Here is a 23,489-nt window from a genome sequence, read left to right on the forward strand (position 1 = left end):
AATCTTGCTGGGGCTGCCTATGACAATTTTCTTGATCACACCTATTTGGCTGATCGCAAAACGACCATCCGCAAGTACCTAGAGATATCAAGATCAGGTATCATGGAAGAGGAGCCTCCTGAGTTTCTGAAATCCTGTTACCATGGTTAATACCGAAATAAAGGGATCTAACTTTGAAGGAAGGTATCCTGCAATTGGGAAATGTAGCATTAAAAACTTGTTGATTCTTCCTGAAGGCTGAAAACGCAAGGGAACGGGCCAATTTAAACAGTCAAAAGGTTGCTCAAATTGTCACCTGATAATTAATATTGAATAACGAGGCGATGATGTGAAATGGATTCTGTCACAATCTCAATGAATTACAGCGTCACAGTTATGCTCCTCTATATTTGCCGGTGAGTTCTTGCTGGCGACGGAGGTTGCAACTCAACATTAATGATATTGCGTGATCATATATCTATGGAAATGGTCGTCCATTGTCACACGAAACGGTTTAATCAGAGGAAAATGAAACATGGTGACCTTAAGGCTTGAATTAAACATGTGGTCATGGTCAAAGAGTAATCAGAGATATGGGACGAAAGCGCAGAGATGATTAGATTCAATCATTGGTGCAGAATATCATAAAAAGCTTAATAACAGTCCCCTGTCAATATAGGATATGATAGATGCCAATAGTACCACAAAATGTGGAAAATGGAATTGAATCATGTCAGAAGTCTTCCCTTCTGAATAAAATGTCAATAAAGTCACTTTCTGAGAGAGAACGACAATCGATGTTCTGAGTAAAAATAAAATGAAATAAAATAAAAGATAAGAACAACAATGTCAGTTCGATTCCCCATGACATCCTTCGATTAGAACAGAGGAAAGCATCGATATCAAAGGAAGAAGAAGATCAGTTCTAAGGTATGTATTAAGCAGGATGAATTCAAGATCCATCTCGGATGGAGGATTGTAGCTTTATCGTTTTGATTTTCAGATCAGAAACTGAGCTAACTTAGCCTGCTTGCTTTCCTTTTCACTGCACAGCTAAGTTTATGACCAAGAGCTTGTTCTCAATTGCCGGATGATGATATTTAACATGGCAGTTTGCTAATGCGCTAAATCATTTTACATCATGTTCATCTTCAAGTCCCCTTTTTCTGTGTCGGTTTGATTCTCAAAAGTTAACATGACACTGTTTCCAGCAGATGGAGATTGCAGGTGTTGTTGCTGGCATATTGAATTTTCTGTCCCCAGTGAGCTCGGTGTGTGGAGAACTTTCCCAACAATTCAAGCACGTGACAAGATTGAATAATGAAGCCGACAAACTGAGGAGCAGGATGAGAGAACTTAACAGTCGTGACAATGATATAGGCTCAGAGTTAGAGATTGCTGAATTCACCAGATTGAGGAAGCCAAAGAGTGAAGTGCAGCTGTGCCTCGTGAATGTCCAACAGATGAATGCTTAAGTTGAAACGATAGAATCTGAAGTCGATAAGGAACTGAAAAAGTGTATACCCAACTGTTTTTTGAGAGTACGGGGAGAAGATCGTGAAGAAGATCAGATATGTAGAAAACTAAAAGGAGAGTGACCGGTTTCCTGATGGATTGTTACTTGATCTTTCAGCCAAGCATGGGAAGATGTTGTCTGCAGAGAAGTTGATCGGAGAAATTGCAGCCGAGATAAATCTCTAGGTGATCTGGGAATCCTTAATGGGCGATGATTTGGGAAAGATCGGAGTTTATGGGATGGGAGGAGTGGGAAAAACGACCCTCATGATGCATGTAAATAATTGTCTCGTGTGGAGCAATTCCATTGGTTCTGTTATATGGGTAAAAGCTTTATACTTAAGAAGCTGCAATCTGATATTGCTAGGACTTTGAAGCTTGATCCATTCCTTGAGGATGAGGATGAAACTGGATGAGCGGTTAAGTTGTTGAACTTTAGGCAGAAGAAAAAGTTTGTTCTCATCTTAGACGATATGTGGACAGCGTATCCTCTCTATAAGATCTGAATTCCCGAACCAAGCAGTCGAACGGCTGCAAAATAGTGCTAACCACTCGGTTACTGGAAGTCTGCAGGGGAGTGGAGGTTCAAAGAGTGGTTAAAGTCGATCTTCTCTCAAAGGAGGAGGCGTGGAATCTGTTCAGAGATCGAGTCGGACTTGGCTGCAGTATTGCATTTGGGCCTGAAGCATAGAAGAACGCTAAACTCATTGCAGAAGAATGCGGGCGTCTCCCTCTTGCCATCATCACAGTAGGAGCAGCCATGAGAGAAGTGGAAGATAGAAGGGAATGGAGAAATGCTTTGCTCGAGCTGAGGAGGAGCTCAAAAAACGAGATAAGGGGTATCGAGAGCGAAGTCTTTGAACACGGGAAGTTCAGTTACAGTAGCTTAAGAAATGACATGGTTCGAGAGTGTTTCTTGTACTGTGCTTTATTTCCCGACAACTACAGAATCAATCTCTCAGAGCTGATCGAGTATTGGGTTGCAGGAGGCCTGATTGGTGACTACCCGAACAGGGAAGCGGAGAATGACGAGTGTTCTGTTATCATCAATGAACTGAAGAACGCCCGTTTTTTAGAGACAGCTTTTAACGAGAACAGTGCAGAATGCATGAAGATGCACAATATCGAGAGGGACATGGCCATTAACATTACGAGAGTGCAGAATCGGTTTATCGTCAAACCCGGGATTGGCTTAAACAAGCCGTTGCAGGGAGAAGAATGGAGTAATAATTTCGAAAGGATATCATTGATGAAAAATAACATTCCTGTTCTGCTGGGAGAACCAAGGTGTCCGAAGCTGACGACTTTGTTGGTTCAGGAAAACCATGCCCTGAAGAACATCTCGAGTTGCTTTTTCGGTCACTTGCCTGCACTGAAGGTCCTAGATATGTCCCGCACTGGCTTAGAAGTTCTTCCTGTGTCTGTCTCTGAATTGATAAATTTGCGCTCCTTGGTTCTAAGGGATTGCACGAGATTAAAGCAGCAGCCATCATCGTTTGAGAAGCTCAAGGACTTGATGGTACTCAACCTCTCAAACACAGGGATTGAAATTTTGCCAAGCGAGATGGGAAATTTGAGAAATCTCAGGACCCTCAACCTTTGCCAAGCGAGATGGGAAATTTGAGAAATCTCAGGACCCTCAACCTATCTCAGACAAAAAATTTAAATCTGGTGGCTGGAGGGATCTTTTCCAAGCTCACCCTTCTCGAGGACCTTTCGATGCTCGGGAGCAGGTGGAGATGGCCTGCAAGATCAGACAATATAGAAGCCACTGTGGAAGAACTCACAATCGTTGATCACTTAGTGAGTCTCAACATTGAATTCCTAGACTTGGAAGCCCCTGAGAGTAACGTAAATTCAGGGCACTGGGGGGTTCTAAAGGAATTCCACTTTCGGGTCGGTTTAGAAATCTCAACCCTTTTCCATGTGCAATTGCAGAAGCGAAGCATCGAGATCAGCAACAGCCTTGGTGGCCTATCCTTTCTTCCTAAGAACACACTTGAACTTTCTATAAAGGACTGCCACGATATCACTCGTATGTGTCCTTTGATGCTGATGGACTTAAACCAGTTGACAGATTTCTCTTTCAGCAGGTGCAATCAGTTGGAGTATATCTTCCCGGGAAAACAGCGAAATCTTCTAAAAAGTTTGGAATCTCTGTGGCTCTGGGAGCTTCCCAATCTTAAGTGGCTCTGAAAACATTTCCTGTATTTCGCACCGATCATTGTTCACAGCAAAATGAAAAGGATGGACTCAATCTGAGCATGAGAAAGTGTTTCCATCAAGATCATGTTGAAGCACTCTTGCCCCCAAGAGCGAGGAGCCGAGGACCTCTTCCTTTGGGAGAATCGGACATATCCAATGAATAGGGTCAAGGAACTTTTGTCTCGATAACAGGAGAGCATATAACTGTGCAGATTCACTAGCAAATTAAGCTCTCGAGTTGCCGCTAATGGTGCATAAGACCTCTCATCATTGTCAGTACATCAAGGATATATTTGTCACTATTCAGCAATCTCATAATTCTTGATTTGTGAAGTTGCGTTGTCAGAGATGTCATAGAAGTCTCCTTGACCCGTCTATATTCTTTGTAATTTTAAATTAACTTTTTGGACTTCGCCCTGATTTTTCATTGGAAAAAAAAAATGAAAATCCATCTATTTGCGTAAATTTAGCATGTAGCTCTTGGGGGTCCTAACAACTACACTTTGTCCTATCAATTTTTCCAACTTAAGTTGTTGAACTCAATGCAACCTTTGGTAATTTGGAATTTGGAACTTTGTCTCCATATACTATAGGAACCTATTCTTATGGATTCCCGTGACCCCTAGCTAAAGATTGAATTGGCGGAGCTGATCAAACCTTAGCAAATTTGATTATTATTATTTTTCTTTGTTTGGTAATTGTCATTTTTTTGTTTTTTCTACTTTCCCTTTAAGATTTCCAGTAGATCTTTCCAAACATATAATTTTTCTTCTTTTTCGTTGCTCTTTTTTGTCTTCCCGAAATGCATGCAGCTTTACTTTATTGTGCATGATGAGCATGAGGATATGAAATGAAAAAAAGAAATTACATAAAAAAGTTTGGGCTGGGGCTATTTCCACCTCCTAATCAGCTAATACACTCCATTTATTGTTTGTTGTCCCAAATTACCCTCAATTACATCTTTATGATGATTTGATGAATATGGAAATACAAATCACTCTTCCAAGTATATCATTGCCTTTCTTAATTTATTATCACTTGGTAATTATACTGCATCTAATTGTATATTTGTAACCCGTATTATTCCCGATTATATTGTTGCTTTGCGATATGCCAGGAAATTGAAACAAATTATAGAATTATAAAAAAAAAGAGAAACTTTTTGTATTAAGTTGAACTTATTTTAGTTGCAATAATACATTAAGAGTTTATATGATTTGACTAATCGTACACTCATAATAGAAGTTGAAAAATCATGGGTATTATTTAAACTAATAATCCATAAATTAAAAGATTATGAAACCAAATGAAAAAGAAAAAGTATAAACTAGAATCATGACCAAATGTTGCAAATATTTAAGTTTATTATTGGAATAAAGGCAACTCATATCTAATATAGAATTAATGAAAAAATTCACCGTATAATTGCTATGAACATAGACATTAAACTAAAAATGAATAACAAAATAATTGTAAAAAGGTAATAAATAACTAAAAGAGCGCATCTAAACTTCATATTGCCATCCCACAGGCTTCCATAATCCTATCATTTTAAAATTACTTATAGTGGCTAGATTTTAAATTTCTTTGGTAATTTACAGTGATATATTATTGCCTTCAAGTGACAACTATTTTATATGAATATAAAGATTTGGCTCCTTTAAATATTTTGATTGATATTGAGATTTTCAAAAGAGTAGTCAAACTCAATAGATAGGAAATATTTGAAATCTTCTTTAAATAAGAATTTATATGATATAAGTATTTTAGATACGTTTCTAATAATGTTAGAAATTTAGTAAACCTTTGACAAAAGATATAAGAGTTTACAAAAGGTGCAATGTGTGCCTGAGTTAAGAAAGGAAAAGATGGATATGAGAGAGTGATTAGGGGGTCTAACCATATTTATCAAAGTCATAATATGGGATTAGGGGTAATTTGGTACAGCAAATAATAAAAGGAGTATGTTAGTCAATTAGGGGAACTTGAATCCATTTTTTCCGAGAAAAAAAAAACATCAGCTCTGTCATCCAAGAATAAAATTTTTTCGAACCACTTAAGTTAGTTTGGGCGGTGTTGTTCCCTCAAAATCAGTTTATAAATGTTAAAATCATCTTCCTGACTTGCTCTATTCATAATAAATAGTTTCTTTTGTTTCTGCCGGACATAATAAATAGTTGAGAAAGAGTATATATTAGTGAAAAAAAATCAAAAATGGAAAAGGAAACCACAACGAGGAGACATTTTTGGCGAAATAGATGGTGTGTTACACAAATGAAAGTTGCATTGGAAAAGAGCGTCTGAGATGGAATGGAACTTAACTTGAGTAAAGTATAAGGAAAGGAAATTATATAAAGGAAATTTTAAAGAAAGAAAAGGCAAAAAAGTGTTGGCTAAAATTAGAGGTGTGTAGTTCACCCAAAAAAAAAAAAAGGCGCTTGCAATCCTCATCTTGCGCACCTCCTTTTAAATTTTCACCAGAAAAAAAATTAGGAATGTGCCAAAGAAAAGCGAGGGAAAAAAAAGTGCCAACCTGTTCAGTATCAATATATAAATTATCTTATATATGGCGTTCGATAACAATATATATGATTTATATTTTAGATGTTGATCTTAAATCTATATCTATATTTATATTACGATTTAAAGGAGGGTGATAGTTGAAGTAACATTCTTTTTCTCAAAACTACCTATCACAAAATAACTTTACTAATTTAACAATCATTAAAACTATTGAAAGTTAAAGGCATAATTTTAGCAGATGCATATTTTTATTGACCATAAAAAACTTCTCATTTCTCTGTGCTCTTTCTTTCACTAAGCTATTTGATCAGTAGACACTTTATTGAGTGACATTTTCACTGAGCGGTAGCGCAAATTTCATTAAAATAAGACGAAGTAGATCGATGCAACTGCTAGACAATACTCATTCGAAAGAATCAAAATGAAGATCTTCAATATCTAACTTTACAATATATTCTTTCTGCTAGGATTATCTTCGTAGAAAATTAAGCTATAAATTAATACTCTACGAATTTAACATCTATGAAGTAGAAACAGGAAAAGAAAATCGACTGATTATTAGGCTAAAATGAGATGAACAATCCGTACGTAAATGTTGGAAATAAAAGAGGAAGAAAGAGTCAAACTACCCCGCTTCTCAATGCATCGAAGATTACAAAGTTTTATCGCATCTCACTAAATAGTCAAACTAAGAGGAAAAAACCAAAAAGGAAAATCATCCTACACCTTGATTTTTGGTTTTCTTGGAATTGCCAATGGCCAAGTTACATTTCAAATTTATTTCAATGCGATATTTTTGAGTAGCGTTTAGTGTATTACCATTGAAGATTAGTGGTATTTTTGGAGTTTCGCTGAGATAGACTCGCACTTTTTAAATTACCAGTAATTTTCATTATCATATTTCGTATGGATTGGTAATATTTTACATTACTAGTAATCTAAATAGCCCTGTTGGGAAAGTTATATGACCAGTTAAATGGGAAAGTAAATTACCTTAGGTATTCAGATTACCCATAATCTTCTACAGTCAAACATAAAAATCTACGGGACTCAAGGAATTTAAAATCAGATCTCCAGTAATCCAAATGGATTATCTCATACTAAACAACTTATCGGATCAAGAATCTTATGTTGCATGTTTACTAACACAAGGCACAGTTTATCAACTATATCATATCTCGTGTTTTATTAACTTGCATTTTTAATTTAAACTGCTAGTTCGTGCGAATAAATGTCGATCACAGACCTCAAGGATTTGTCCTGATTGTTATGTACGTGGCATACCACAGTCCATGCCCAAGTTCAAATCTCATTGGAGTCAATATATATTCCTGTGAATTCTCTAGACCGAGTATGGCATGGATGATCTCCTTTTGATTGATGCATTTAGAATTAGAAATAAATAATATACTACCTTACATCTAAATAATTAAATCAAGCAAAATGCCTACTAAGAAAGCAAAGTAGAATCAATCAAACCTCAAAATTCTCGAGAGGAAATTTCGATTATTGCCACGTGGCCAAAACAACGTTAAAAGCTCTCTCCTCCTCTTCGTCTCTCCCAATCTCTCGTGAAATTCCCACCAACTGCACCACTTTCAAATCTCTCCCTCTCTCTCTCTCTCCTTAACCGCTCTATCACTCTCCTTCACTTGTCACCTTTGCTTTTAAATTCATTCATCCAATCTCTCTCCCCCAAAAAAAAAACATAAAAAAGAGAGACTGCCCACAAACAACTCTTTCATCTTCTTGTTTTCTTTTTCTTGAATCAACCAATCGATGGGCGAGCTGGACGCGGACAAAACCCGGCTCACGATTGAGATATGCTCCATCTCAAAACGCGCCATCTGGTGTGCTCACTCGCATAACTACGATCGCAGGAAAGCGCCATTCATCGACTGGTACCACATCCTCGGAGTATGTTTAATTTCTCACGGAATGTCCACGACTTACTCGATCTGCGTCGAGGAACAGTTTCTGCATTTTCTTGAATCCTCTTTGGTTTTGACAAAGTTTTCAACTTTTTGTGGATTCAAATTTAATTATGTACATATAGGTGGATGAAAATGCAGGGCTGGATATTATCAGGAAGAGGTACCATAAGCTAGGTGAGTTTGTACAATTATGTTTTTTTTTCTATATTTGGATTAAATTTATGTTTATATTTATTAAAATAGAAAACGTGATCGTTAATGTTAACTTTTCTTTTCAATTTGTGTTTTTTTTGGCCCCCAAATTGCAGCTTTGCAGCTTCATCCTGACAAGAACAAGCATCCCAAAGCTGAATTTGCCTTCAAGCTTATCTCCGAGGTAAGTTTTTCTCATTCTAATTCGTGTTTTTCTTGTTCTCTATTGAGTTCTCTGATGAGATGGCCAGCATTTCAGCAATATACTGCCATTAATTCATTGACTCGAGAAGTCGACATTAACAAGAGTTCTTGATGATTCTTGAGTGCGTAAGTCATGCATTTTCTGCAATCACGGTTCATATTGTTCTTCCCATGACAATGTAGATTTGCATCTATTGCTTGTTACAGAGAAATTTTGATTTATCCTGGAGTAATTCGATCGGGTTTGAGATTATTCGGTTAGATTTTTATTTTTATATTTTAAAATTATATACAAATATGATGCTCCATATGGCAAATTCAATGTAATTTTTAATTAGATTGAATCTAGATTATAATTTTTCACATCTCAATATCGGCTTAATAGAAAAAGAAAAGCAATCCTGGATTGCAGACATTGATATACGAAAGTTGGATTAATATTAATACACGAAAGTTGAATTAATATTTCGGGTTTAACCAATCCTCGTGACCATTACTTTAACAGCACAAAAGAATTGCAGACATTTAATTTTTCTTCATTTAGGAATTGAATTTGGTCATATGAGAGACTTCTCGTGAAAACATTAACATCTGCATATATACTACTGTTAAGTCACATGGTACTTTCAACCACAATGAGATATCATGGAACTTTTTCTCTTCATTCTTCCTAAATTCACCTCCGATGATTCTCCTGTTTCAAATTCTATATATCCCCAAAAGATAGTGATTTCACGGAAAATTCTCGTTCTGTTTATAGGCGCATGCATGCCTGTCGGACGCCACCAAGAGGAAGGCCTTCGACTCGGAAAAGTTGAGGTACTACTGCTGGGAATGCAATAGAATCCCCTACACGACAACAGCCCCGGGACCCCCAAGCCCGAACAAGGGCACAAGGTCCCTGAGGGCATTCCAAGGACTGAATGAGATCAAGGACCGGTTCAGAGAGGAAGCAAAAGTAATAGAGAATTGTCTGAGGGCCAACGCTGTGTTGAGGAGAGAGCTCCCGCACTTCGTCAATAACTCGTCCTGCATTGGGACATTCCGGGCCAAGCTCGATAGCCTAGGGGCACGCAAGGAGTCCCCGATCTTTGACCCATCACACTACCTTTTTAACGGGTACCCGCATCTGAGGACAAGGGTCATGAATGAAAACTTGGGAGAGTTTTGGGGCTTTAATGGGATGGAAAATAATGGTGGGGTAAAGTGTGGGCAGAGGATTGGGACAAAGAAGAGGGACTCTCCCATTTTTGTGGGCAAGGCAGGGGGAGGACTCTCTAGGAGTAGATCTTCTTGTGTTCGTTCTTGACCAGAACAATCATTTATTCAATTCGAGCATTGATTCATTTTTCCGTTTTCATATTTACTGTAATTACTTTTACCGAACCTCCATAAATGCCGTTATGTCTCACTGAGGGTATCATGCCTTTAGGAATAAGCGAAAGCGATTGTTTTGCACGTACGTGAGTTCCGTCCCAAATTTAAATATACGTATAAGGGGAATGCTTGAGAGTTGAACGAGGACTAAATTGCTCGAGAAACAAAAGAATGAGGAGCGAAAAGACTTCAGCAAAAAACTTGGAGGACTAGGCCTGTTGGTTTTCAAAAATTCTCTTAAACTCTACTCCACTTAATTACATTTATCTTCAATTCAACAACACAATTATTATTTTTCCATTTTTTTCAATTTTTTAACCATTCAATTCAATTTTTAATACTAAATTCTTTTTACTAGTCATTACATTTTCCATAATTCAACAATACAATTATTACTTTTTCACATTTTTTCTCATAATTCAACAATACAATCATTACAAAACCAATTAAAATCAAAACTTAACTCAACTCAACTCTAAAACCAAATACAATGGCTTTCTGCGATGTATGAGTTTCCACCGTTGTCTCTGGATTGGGACCCACACTGCCACATAGGGATCGCGTCAGACAGAGATAAACTCCATTAAAAAGAGAGAACATACTCCAATGGGTCTCTTGATTTTGGTGTCTCTGATCCGGCCCCACATACATATTATATTAATTAAATGCATATAACTACTATTATATAATTAATTTATATTTTTAATTATTTTAATTAATTAAATTAATTAAACATAATTAAAAATACAAAAGAAATAAGATAAATTATGAAAATTTAAAATAAAAACTATGCCAATTAATTAAAAATCATTAAAATAAAATAATATTACATAACGTTAAAAAAATACCTGACGAAAAAAGAAAAATACACCCATTAAATTTCATTAAATGGATGATATTATAACGGTACACAATTCGATTAATCTAGAAATTACAAATATGATTGAAACGGAAATTATAACTACATGGCTAATTAAAGGGGTACAACTTTTCCACAAATATGCTATCAACTGTTCATGAATGGCACATGTGTTCGGAGACATGATAGACTTGTCTACAGAAATGAGATGCAACAATAATTTCATATCCTCTGGGCATGACTTTTCTTTATCTCAAGTTCTTCCCCCTTTAGGCCGACTTCGACCTTATTGGCCTCCAACTCCTTGTTTCTCGCCTCCAACTCCCTGTGTCTCATCTCAAACTCCTCTACGTTAAGCTTCCTCATGCGCTCATACAGGGATGCTCTCGAATCACATTGGACAGAGATAACTTCCACCGCCTCATCTGTAGAAAGAAAATATTTTACCTTTACCTTTTTTCTTTCTCTTTGTTGCGCTTTGCCTTTTGGACAAGGTAGGGGGGCCACATCTTCATCGGGGTTGGATGATGTTGTGTAACCCCGAAAGTATTTGTCATAGTTCTCTTCGAACTATCAGTTGGATCCCAAAGTGCTCTCCATTTCAGCTCATTCCTAAGTATGTTCCAATGCAACAGGAAATGAAATTTGATTTTATATTGTGCTTATCTTTAAATAGTTGGTACGCCACCTCCATGACATTGTCTTCATTTGCTCCGCTTTAACAACGTCGCTCAACAGTCTGGTGGCACCCTTTGAAGCTCACGCAGTTTAGGTCTTATAGAAGTGTTTTGTTTTATTCAAGAAAAGGCCGTTGTTGTGTTGGCGAAAATGTTCATGGATTTTGTCCCAGAATTGCTCGGCGGTTTGATAGTCGCTGACCATGGAATATTTCCCATATAATAGCTACCCACCGATTAGCAGCTCATCTTGTTTCCACTGTCATTTATTCGAACTGCGAGTAACCGTGTCTTGACCTTCAACAACCTCAACATCATTACCATTGAGGTCGATACCCTCTAGGCCCCCAGATGGAAAAGGAGTGAACGGTGAACTCCCCGGTGTCGAATGTGGGGTTTGATCGGAGCCAACAACACTTCTAGATACGGACCCCGTGGCACCCATAAATTGGGAGGGTGAACATGCATGTCCATAATACGGAGAAAGAAGTGGATGATGATAAAACTCAGGATGATGATAATTTGGTTGTGGAAATTCAAATTTGGAGAGGAAAAATTCAGATTTGGATGGGAAAATTTTGGATTTGAGAGGGAAAATTCGAATTTGGATGGCGAAAAATTCGGATTTGGATGAGAGATGGGATTTTCAGAATTTGGATTTTGCGGCAAATCCGAATTTTACATGTAAAACTTGGGAGCACTCGGAAATTAATTTGGATCGGCTATTTTTTCTTTGATCGTATAAGAAGAAGTTGAGAGAAATTGAAGTGAATTTTAAATAGATTTTGTTGGGTATTTATAGGAAAATTTTATGAACGAAATAAAAAAGAATAAATGATTAGGCCGTGGCAACAACCAATTTTTTAAAAAAGAAATTAAAGGAGACCGGCACTGAACTGCCACGCGGCAGTAGCCAATTAGGCGGCTACCCGACGTCTTTGCATGGAGATGGCACGCGTGTCCCACAGCGTCTCTCTCCCTTGCCACATGGCAAGGAAGACACCCCTTTGGCGCGGGCTGGAGACGGCCTAATAATTGTACAGTTACAAGGTGACCTAATAATTTATATACCATCTCTTTCATTGATCATGAAGCTAGAGCCACTACTTGCAACAAGGTGAACGTGGTTTTTGCTTTGTGTGTGGTAAATAAAGCACATGAGAATAGTGATAAAAGATCAAGTCAAGTCGAGAGGCTTTAAGAGGGTACTCCGAGGACCAACGATGCTGAGTAATTCAGTTTTTAGTTGTCTCTACTCAATCGTTATTACGACAAGCAAAAATGAGGAAATCGAACCATGGGTCCGTAAAGAAATATACCGATCAATACAGCACGTTGCTTCGTGCTCAATTTGAATGTTGTGATCGCTATATGTTGCGGGCTTTGTCGTTCCCTAGATCCAAAAGTTGTCAAACCCGATGCTGGAAACGGGTCGGATCTGTCGGCCCAGACCATTCTTTATCTTCAACTGAAGAAGGCCCATCAATGAGGAGGCGAAGAAATCTCCTTACAGTGTCCCAATAAGTACGTACAAACTCATGTCATGTCCATTTCTTATTTATCTGGTTCGATTGACCTCCAGTGAAAGTTCGCCGAATTTCTACGGTGGTGTGGGAGGACACCATGTCGAGCAGGGATGGACAACATAGTGCCCTCTTGGCACCACAGAAAAAGGATACCGAATAGAAAATGCCGGTTTCCTATCGATTTACACCGCGACGAATTAGTTCTTGCATCCATGAGACAGAAACTTGAACCGATAACTGTAACTCGTATTTCAAAATCGATCGGCCCGACAAGTCTAGATTTAGGCATGGCCGAATTTCTCAAGGACAGCTAGAACTGGACAGCCAGTCCAACAATAAGACAAAATGCCGGTTTCCTATCGATGACGACATAGTTCTTGCATCCATGAGACAGAAACTTGAACCGATAACTGTAACTCGTATTTCAAAATCGATCGGCCCGACAAGTCCAGATTTAGGCATGGCCGAATTTCTCAAGGACAGCTAGAACTGGACAGCCAGTCCAACAATAAGACAAAATGATGGCCTACCTGGTGGGGCCCAGCCCCATTAATGGAGGATCAAAGCATGTGCACTTGAAGTTCATCAAGTCTCAGGGGGGAATTGGGGGGAACAGAGACAGAGAGGGGAAGGCTGGACTATTTTGGTCTCTTACCCAAAGATAGGAGATTGGCCACACACTTTGCCTAATCTGTCCATCTACAACTTGTTCAGATGTGTAAAGAGGAAGACTACTCGGGGCTCTCAAGATGTTGTGGCAGTATCCCGAGAACATTATACTCGAAGTACTATCGATACAACACGTCGTCGTAGTCATTTTAACCATCTAAATCATAAGATGCACGGCTTAGCACCTCGAGATTCTTTTTTTTTTTTTTATAAGGAGCACCGTGTGATTTGTCCATGAGCATAATATAGCTTTAGATTGTACGATCGACTGAAACATACTGAATTTCATAAAATATAATTCTTGTTGGCCCAAGATTGTTAGGGATTGAGTAGATGGATCCAAAGGAAGTAATTTCCATATTCGAGGTTTCGTCACGTCCGTGGCTGGAAGCGACAATTTTCAATAAGCTCCCTTGCGTTTATATTCCCATTTATAATCATCAGTTTCATTTTCTGATTCAGGGATATATCCCTACTTCGATCATTTAGGATATGTATTTTTAAAGTCGAGAGGTGTATATGATGGGAGTTTTTTCACATTATGGCAATCAGTTGTTCTTTACTGCACCTTTATTTATATTTTAACTAACAAAATTATCGTAGTTATCATCTGATTATACCCATCTATCAAAAGAATAATCTGATTATACCTCAAAAAGAATCGAGGTGGTACCAATTAGCAGTGCTTTTGCATGTAGTTTTCAGAGATCACACTCTCTTCTTCATCTTATCCATTATCCATGTTCTTGCTTATCTAGCTCTAGTAAGGAAAGACAACACGAAGAGAAAGAAGAATGAATTTGATGCTTTTTTTTTTCCTGATCAAAATATCTTTCCGAATTCTAGTGGGTGTATCAACTGAGAAAAGCGATCATTTAAGTATTGAACTTTTGAACTTTCTACGGTACCATAATTTTGCGCCAAGTTTCTCGCTTTTATTAGTGATTATTTGAAAAGTTATTCTATGAGAGAGTACATTCGTCTTACTTAGCACTTCTCGAAATATTGTTTCGGCTTTTATATATTGTACACAGGTATAGATATAGAAATGGATTCCTTCCAATACTATATAGATACTAATTTTCTTAAATAAACTTAAATTTTTCTCGGTGTGAAATTTGATATCCAAAAGTCAAATTGAGTCACGACTAATCCAGTTCAGTTGGATTGACCTGCTAAGAAGCGAAGCTTTCACAACATAAATTTTCTTAGATAAACTTAAACTTTCAACTAATTCAATGTAAAGAAGTACTAATTGCACCATAAAGTTTCCAAAAATTGTTTCATCTAAGATTAAAATCGCATAGTCTTGAAATTTTTTTTCCCAATAGAATTGGTACCATATTATCCCTATGAAAATGCGTCATTTTTTTTCAAGTAAACTTATATAGATTCTCGTGTCAGAGAAGATAAGCTCGTACATGTATAGGTGGGACCATGAAGGCATGAACATGTGTTTAATGTATTGCTACAAACAGAAAGAAATCGTACTAAAAATAATTTCGATTAGGAATGACAAGTGTATTTATCCATTGAATAAGAAGTTTCAATCGACTGGGTTAAGTTAAGGGAACAAATGGAAACTCTTCTTTCTAGTTGTTTTTTTTTTTACCGCTTGATCGAAACGATCTCTTAAGGGACGGTATGTAGATTTTTTTTTTAATGTAATCTTCGATGTTACCTTGGGGTATTATATATGCCTCAAGCAATTGTACGGCCTTGAGATTATACTTCCCCCGGGGGACCTTAGAATTTCCCAAACCTTGTGTCAATAGAAATTGGTGAGTGAGTAGCGGCGGTGATATCTCGAGCCGATGCCTCAATTCTGCGTCTCGCTCTTTTTCCCAGTTGAAAATAACTGATGGATTTATTCATCCCGTGATTGAGATCGAACAGCACGTAGATTATCATTCGGACAACAAGTTTTCAAGTATGACATATATATGACATCAGAAAGCTATTCATCGAGGCAAAAGATAGATCAGTGAGCCGTCATTAGTTAGCGGCCCGTGTTCACGTTAATTAGCTGTCACAGCTGCATGCTTTCTTAATTTCTTCGACACTCATCTTCTCTTTGCTTTTTGTCGTGTCCTTTTCTAGGCTGTCGCTGCATATATATACATATATATAAGTATATATATATATGTATATTGTATATGGTATATGCTGCTGCCCAGAACAATTGCCCGGTTGTCATTGGAATGTTTAAGTCCAAGCATTCACACCAAATCTAGCTAAGGTTCTCCTATGAGTGAACTATCAAAAAGGTTCTCCTACGATTGGGAGGGACAACATATATTAATTCACTAATTTCTAGAATGAATTAATTATAAAAGGCCTTAATTTATTTACCCCCCCCAAAAAAAAGGAGCCCTAAATTTGTTTATAGTTAACATCGAGCTAGATTATCAAACTCATGAAGAAATTCTGGTGTCATCTTGATTGATTACCAAATTATCTGTATTCAGTTTTCGATCTGATCAAGTCAATTTCATATTCGCGCTCTTAAAAACTCTTGCCAGGATTCATTACACTATTTGGTCATAATACCTTGACTTGCTTATGACATCAAACTACTTGATAATTTTTTTCTTTTTTGGGTTAGAAAGAGAAGCCCGTGAATCAATTAACAATATGAAAAGAAAAAATAGAAGAGCACGAAAAGTTTCACCGATATGAATTATAATTGGAACTTCTTGATTTCAGACGAGAACATGTGTAATTATGCTATCTTTTTATCAGTGCTATATATATATATATATGGATCCAACATTATTTTTCCTATATTTAGAAGCTAATAGGACTTTGGCTTGCATGTCAATATAAACAGAACAATTGCATTCGTTCTAAAGTTGTTTCCCACGCTTAACGCAGATTTGGACAAACAGCATCATACTAATAATTAACCATTCAATTGTGTGACTTGTAATACAGGAAGAAGATGTTGCTGTCCTTTTCCTATCCCCCTCCCTCCCCTCTCTTTCAAATTTTCTTTATAAAAGAGTAAATATAAAATCATTCTCATAATAACGTATCGCGGAGAAAAATCAATAAACTGAATACTTGATCCTTGCTAATTTTGTAAACAATTTTATAGAGGTGAAGAACAAACGCTAATCTATATGTTATAAAAGTTTATTCTTGCAATGAGAGTTTTTCGCTTGTGAGACCAAAATCTCCAGTAGGTTTCCTGAGCATTTTGTCAACTTGTAATTGACTGACCTTTAGTGTCTCCATTAAAAACTTATACCTATCAAAAAGGATATAGCGCAGTGCCGTACTCTTCATCTAGTGACCAAAAGATCCATGGGTCGATACTCAAGTGGGATTATCCGTGTCCATTTATTAGATATTTAGGATTTATATTTCATTGTACTAAACTCACGGGCTTCTCTTGTAACCGAAAAAAGAATTCTACCTTAATTGTTGAAATGTTATACTAACACTTATTAGCATCTTTCCCATTCCTTTAATCTGATTGACGTTTCCTTCTCCCTCTTCTTCTCCTAAATCAATTATTTTTCAATTACCAAAAATCTCAAAATTTTATATCATATTAGATGAGATATAGACCCCTCATGGTCAGTAGCCTTCAAGAAAGAATCATGTTAAAAGTCAAAATAAAAAATGGAATAATTTCAATTGATAATTTCTCTAGATATTTAAAAGCTTTTGTCAAATACATTATGTGGAGCTTTTTCGAATTATATACTATTCTTTAAAATTTCATAGAATGAAAAATTGGTTGACCACTATAATTGAAAAAGCTTATCCTCACCCAAAAAAAAAAAAAGTTAGGTCTCTAACATATATCTTTTTGCAAAAGCCCAAATTCTTGGGGAAAAAAAATCTTTAGAACTTAATCTTTCTGCAGAGGCCCAAATTTTAGGTAACTGATGTTTATAATTGTTTAGCGTTTTGTCTGTGATATAACTTGTTATCTGTCTACATAATATTAATGTTCCTCTACATGGTTTTGCAAATGCTTTGCAACAAAGTGACCTTACTCTTGGTTAAATTTTTTATTTTTAATCTCATTAATTTTCATTAATTTAATTGATAAATATTAACTAAAACAGAAAGGCGAATGCCCATGCAACGAACGAGTCATGTGACTAGTGGATTGATTAATTAAGTAAACTTCGCGACTCTTGCAATGTACATTAGCTTTTTTTGGCAATTTTAGAAGTTTCCAATGTACAAACCTTTCGTTTCCCGGTATTAGTTTATAGAAAGAGCAAGAATTTTTTGTATTTTTTCAAAATTTGTTATACAATAAAAATTATTAAATTTCATAACTATAAAGTATTTTTAAAATTAATTTATGAGAAAATAATTATAGGAAAAAATAAGGGCCTGCTTCTCACAAATATATTATGCATTATAAGAGCCGGCAGGGGACTAGTTAATACTTAACACTTATTCGACTCGAAGGATATGGAGGGGAAGAGAGAGGACATGACTTGAACGGGGAGTAATATTTCTTAAAAAAAAAATCAATCAAGAGGATTTTGCTTGAATTTAAGATAATATGATTTGTTTAGCAAAATAATTCTTGATGGAGAAATCCTTCCTCGCTAGAAAGTTTTACCTGAATTAAAGATAAAAGAATTTTTTTTCTATATGCGTCACAATATACGGAAGGGCGTTGATTAATTCATGTTCAAGTAGAGTCGATTCGCTAAATGGTATAAGCTCTCTCAATCGTGATTTTCTTCATTTAGAATACTTGAACCCCTGTTTGAGAAGAGGAGTCAACTGAAAACAAAACAAACTTTTAGAAAAATAATTCTCGCTGTCAATAGAGAGATCCTCCAAAACCTTTGAGTAAATGCTTTCCCTCTTCCTTCAAATCCCTTTGTCCAAACAAGTTAATCATAGGATGCTGCTAATGTAATTCATAGTTTTCGTAGGTTATTCACCACTGAACACATAATAAAGAGAAGATCTTACTAGTCCTTTTTTTTTTTTTGCAATAATGCAATGAGTATAACCAATAATAATGTATTGCGAGCTACTATTTGTTTGCTGATAAGCAGGGGATTGAAGTAGGATTTAGATGAGGGGGATTGAATTTTTGGGGGGCCAAATGGGAGTATAAAATTTACATATATTTCTTTTATCCGGAAAAGAACAATATGTAAATTTCTATTGAATGTCGTGATTTTAGGAGAACTACTGCCCCTCAGTCCCTCCTCGGTCCATCCCTGCCGATAAGTCCATTTGTCCATCTATTGTGACCTTGTTATAAAAATTATCTCATGCAAAGTGATAAAATAAGATTATCTAGAATTTATTTTCTTATTAAGCGGGGTATATATATTATGTTTCCTCTTTTAAACCATAAAAAAGAACTAATAATGACACTGATTATATTAGGTGTTTCGATTTATTAAAAATAACACATATGCATCTTGAAGTGAAGGTGATCCCCAAATACAAGTTCCCCAGATGGGACCACGTAAAGTAATATAGAAGCATCCAAAGGAATAATCAGCTCCCTGTCTCGAACAACTTCCCCTGCACTAATGCAACAGCACTATATATCAAAAGGTGTCTGGGGGCATGGGTGATCACTTGACCTGGGGGTAGGAAATTTTAACTCGGATTCAGATTCGTGTATAAATCGAAATGGATCATAAAACAGAGCTTTTCAGCTCGAGGAATATTGTTAATCGAAGTGATATAGGCTATTGAATATCTATACGTTGCTCGTAGAAGACGTACAATGGGATCAGAGAAGAACCATCAATAAAAAGATCAATTACATATCTGCAGGAAGCTAAGATGATTTTTCTAATAAATTTTGAGAAGGTACAACCCAACAATCTTTCCTGTGACAATGCATCATACTTATTTTAAAAATTTTAAATTGTCGTGACAGTACATCATATTTATTTTGAAAATTTTAAATTGTCGTGACAATATATCATATTTATTTTGGAAATTTTAAGTTATCGTGACAATATATCATATTTATTTTGAAAATTTTAACTTGTTGTGACAATACATCATATTTATTTTGAAAATTTTAAGTTGTCGTGATCTGTATGGTATCTCAAATTTTCTCGTGATTTGATTAGAGAGTGCAAGCTTTGCAAGGTTCATTCAACAGTGATGGAATCTCAAGTATTATATCATGTCCGATGGTAAAGATTCTCACTTGTATTGGGTCATCGTGTTTGTTGATTGATAGAAATTCGATAATAATCAACATGTATGCTTTGTTTGGATTCGAGGAAAATGACATGTAATGGTAAGGAGAAAGAAAAATTATATAAAATTTCAAAACTCGTTTATAAAATTTCTTTCCTCTATACAAACGGATGTGTAATTGGGTTCAGGTTTGGGGGTGGGGGAATTTTTAAGGGCTCAAAGGGAGAAAACACAACAAACACATTGTCTCTCTCTCTCTTCCTCCTATATTTGATGAAATAAATATTTAATAAGTATTACATATTCTAAGCTAATAAGTAAAAGCTAATTAAAATACTTATAAATAAAAATGCATGAATTTATGGGTAATATTATTTTAATATTATATTTTATGCTGTGCGGGTGAATGAGTGTGTGTTAATGTTCTGTCAAGTGATTGCGGAGGACAGTCTTAGCACCCATTTTGCCATGATTGAAGGTGGGACCCATTTTCCCTGTCAATCCACATGCTCGCCTCCTCTCCTCCACCCCCACCACCTCATTAATATTCTTATGTTCCCTTAATAAATTCTTCTATTTCCAACTTCATATTTACTCGATTCTATCCGCATGTATCGCACGATAGCCACAATAATTTTTTTCCAAAACGGTCGTAGATGGATTGATTTAAAAGAAAAAAAATTAATAATGAGGAAGATTTAAAATAAAACTTGGAGATAAAATTTGAAAGAAAAAAATAATACGATAGAACATGAGATTGGAGGTTGAGATATGAAATAACACAATGATGAGAGATTGACAAGTGAAAAGATATAGAGAGGAGAGACTGATATTAAATAGATCATATTATTACCAATGTGAGTTTGCTCAAATTGACTTGGCGCTCGTTCCCTTACACTCTATTTGGATTGGATTCATTAAGGGGAAGGGGAGGGAAGGGACGAGACGGGACGGAGGGAAGGGAAAAAGGAAGGTAAAAATTTATCTCATTTAGATATAGCTAAGTAAGGGGAAGGGAATGAAAAAAATTAACCTTGCTTGGATTATTTTGCAGGGAAAAGAAGGGGAATGAGAAAAATTATTTGTTTCACCTCCTTTCGAACCTAAATCGGGGGTTGAAAGAAAATTAGGGTTTGGAAGGGAATAAAGGTAAATAATTTCCCCATCCTCTTTTCCCTTCATTAAAATGATAAAACCAAGGGAAATCTTTTCCTTTCCTTCCCTTCCCTTCCCTCCCCCTTCTTTACTCCCAATCCACACACACCGTTAAGTAAGGTCTTGAGTTTGAGGGTTATGAATGAAAATCTTTCAATTAGCTTGGCCCTTTTTGCTCTTTCAAATATAAGGCTGCATACGGAAAAAGTTGCATAATATTATTCTTGGACGCTTCTCCTTTATTTCAAATTGTGTTATTATAAACTACGAATAATGGATATTTTCATCTTTTTAATCATCTTATAGATAAGGAAGTAGTTACAAAGTCAAAATTTTCTTATAAGAATAGTATACAATGTGGTACGATATAAAATAGGATGTAAGATCAAAGTTTCATTTTTACTCCCAATAAATTAAATTAAAAATGATTATTTTAGCTGAAAAATTAAAAATGAAATTAGATTGGCTGATCGTCCAGCCGCGGGTTGGCACCGAACCCTCCGTACAACAGACCCCCGACATCAGCCGATGTGGCAAAACAGCCGCTCTTTGCTCGGCTCGGATCGGTTCTTCATCATATGACAAAAAAGTGATCCCATCATCTTCTTTTCTTTTTATTTTATTTTTCTCTTTTCTTTTCCTTTTGTTGTTTTTAAGGTTTTAGCCGCACCTCAAGAAGTCACAATACCTTTCCCCACCGAAATTCCCATGGGGTGCCATGCATCTAAAAAATAAAAAGAAAGAATTAGTTAATCACTAGAAAAGTACGATCTTTATACTTTTCTTCTAATTATACCACGATCTTTGAAAAATAGTATGGAAAGATATGACATTTATATTTTTTTTCTTAAATATAGCACGATCTTTTGAGAATAGCATAGAAAGACAAGTTCTTAGCATTTTTTTTTTCTAAATATAGCATGTACAGAAAGGCATGACTTTCAGATTTAGTTGTATATCTAGCATGACATCAATTATTTCGTCTGATTGTAATAGTAACGGCTAATGTGGAACTAACGATGTCATGTTGCATAACATGATTGGACGAGTAGACCTAACAAGTTTTTATTTAATTAAAGATAATTATGAAAATTAATAAAATTAAAAGAAAAGAAAGGGGAGTTCAACTTAATAAGAGGAAAGGGGGAGGGGGCTGACGGTGTTAGCTGCGTTAGTGGCTACCATCTCCTAATTGTGGTCGCCGGCTGCAACAGGACCCCAATTATATGGGCAGTGGTCGTAATCGGGGCACTCGTTGTCTGAATCGAAAGAGCCCCAAAATTGAGGGCCTTTTCATTTTGACGGTGAGTTCCCGATTGGGCCTCCGCAATCTACAATCCGCTTCTTTCTTTTTTTAAGGAAAAATCTTTTTTTTTTAACTTTTTATTTTTTTGGAATTATTTTAAAATTAAAAAAAATATATGAGACCCACTCGTTCAATCATGTTGTACCATTAGGCGCTGTTAACTGTTACCGCTACATTTGACGAATAATTGACGCCGTACTAGAATCGCAACTAAACCTGAATGTCGTGATTTTTTGTTTTATTTTTTAAGATCGTGCTATATTTAGGAAAAAAACAAAGGTCGTGCATTTTTGTGCTACTCTTAAAATGTCGAGCTATATTTACAAAAAAAAATGCAAATGTTGTATATTTTTGTGCTATTTTTTAAATGTTATTTAGAAAAAAATATAAATGTCGTGTTTTTTTGGGTAATTAATCCAAAAATAAATTAAAATAACTATGGCAAATAATTGAGGACATTTTGTCTTTAATTTGTAGATGGAGACCTATATATCTTTATAGAGGGGGCCATGTGCTTCGACTACCAAACAAAAATTTTCAGGAGGTAAGCGTGGTCTCATATCAAAGGTGTAGGTTTACTTACCATCGAAAGCATCCATAACGTAAATGTGTATCTTTTTCTTTTCCTTTTTTTTTTTTATCTTATTTGATGCAATGGAGATGTAGCAATACCGTATTGTTGGCTAAGATATCTAATAACTCATGCCGCGTAATCTGTATTCAATAATTTAAAGCAAGACTACGCAGACGGCTCGATGACTCCTGATGCATGATATGTCTCTCATATCAAGGTTGGAATACCGAACTACTATATGAAGTAAGACGCCCCAGAATTTCAACCATCCTGATTATGAAATTGGTGTTGCAGAAAGGGAATCGTGAAATTGGGAGAAGAAAAAGGAAAAATGGAAAGAAAATGGGCTTTGATGGTGCAGCAAAGCTAAGCTAAGCTAATCATAGGTTTTAGCAAATGCAGGCGAAACATAGGACACTGTTACAGCGCACTCCTACCGAAGCGTTCTCTCTCTCTCTCTCGCTGTCAATGAAGGAAGGAAGGAAGGAAGGAAGGAAGATCCGTTAAAAACAATTCTGTCGGCGAGAGCCGTTATTGATTAATGATATTCATTAGTCGGAAAATTAATTAATTTTATTAGAACCAATTAATGTCGTCGTCTTCTTATTTTTTTTATTTTTTTTTTCACAATTTCACAA

At 36.1% G+C, this 23,489-nt stretch overlaps 2 protein-coding genes across 3 annotated transcripts; both read left to right on the top strand.

Moving 5' to 3' along the window:
- Positions 1–695: 695 nt before the first annotated feature.
- Positions 696–4,032, top strand: LOC116209570 (disease resistance protein SUMM2-like). Of its 2 annotated transcripts, none has more exons than XM_031543282.1 (2): positions 696–909; positions 1,191–4,032. In XM_031543282.1, exon 2 carries the CDS (start codon positions 2,255–2,257, stop codon positions 3,116–3,118), a length of 864 nt encoding a protein of 287 aa, XP_031399142.1. In that variant the 5' UTR covers positions 696–909; positions 1,191–2,254; the 3' UTR covers positions 3,119–4,032. The 2 variants fall into 2 exon arrangements, with proteins under 2 accessions (XP_031399142.1, XP_031399218.1); XM_031543358.1 differs by having other exon boundaries at positions 1,194–4,032.
- A 3,719-nt stretch (positions 4,033–7,751) lies between these two features.
- LOC116198301 lies at positions 7,752–9,963 on the top strand. Its single transcript, XM_031528594.1, has 4 exons — positions 7,752–8,139; positions 8,279–8,330; positions 8,465–8,532; positions 9,313–9,963. Exons 1-4 carry the CDS (start codon positions 8,002–8,004, stop codon positions 9,859–9,861), a joined length of 807 nt encoding a protein of 268 aa, XP_031384454.1. The 5' UTR covers positions 7,752–8,001; the 3' UTR covers positions 9,862–9,963.
- The last annotated feature ends 13,526 nt before the right edge of the window (positions 9,964–23,489 follow it).

This window comes from Punica granatum, chromosome 1 (genome assembly GCF_007655135.1).
Source record: "Punica granatum isolate Tunisia-2019 chromosome 1, ASM765513v2, whole genome shotgun sequence".
Classification (NCBI taxonomy): Eukaryota; Viridiplantae; Streptophyta; class Magnoliopsida; order Myrtales; family Lythraceae; genus Punica; species Punica granatum.

Coding starts and splice junctions, on each gene's coding strand:
- LOC116209570 (XM_031543282.1), top strand. CDS start 2,255: ATGAGAGAAGTGGAAGATAGAAGGGAATGGAGAAATGCTTTGCTCGAG.
- LOC116198301 (XM_031528594.1), top strand. CDS start 8,002: ATGGGCGAGCTGGACGCGGACAAAACCCGGCTCACGATTGAGATATGC. Junction 8,140..8,278: donor ACTGGTACCACATCCTCGGA/GTATGTTTAATT, acceptor ATGTACATATAG/GTGGATGAAAATGCAGGGCT. Junction 8,533..9,312: donor CCTTCAAGCTTATCTCCGAG/GTAAGTTTTTCT, acceptor TTCTGTTTATAG/GCGCATGCATGCCTGTCGGA.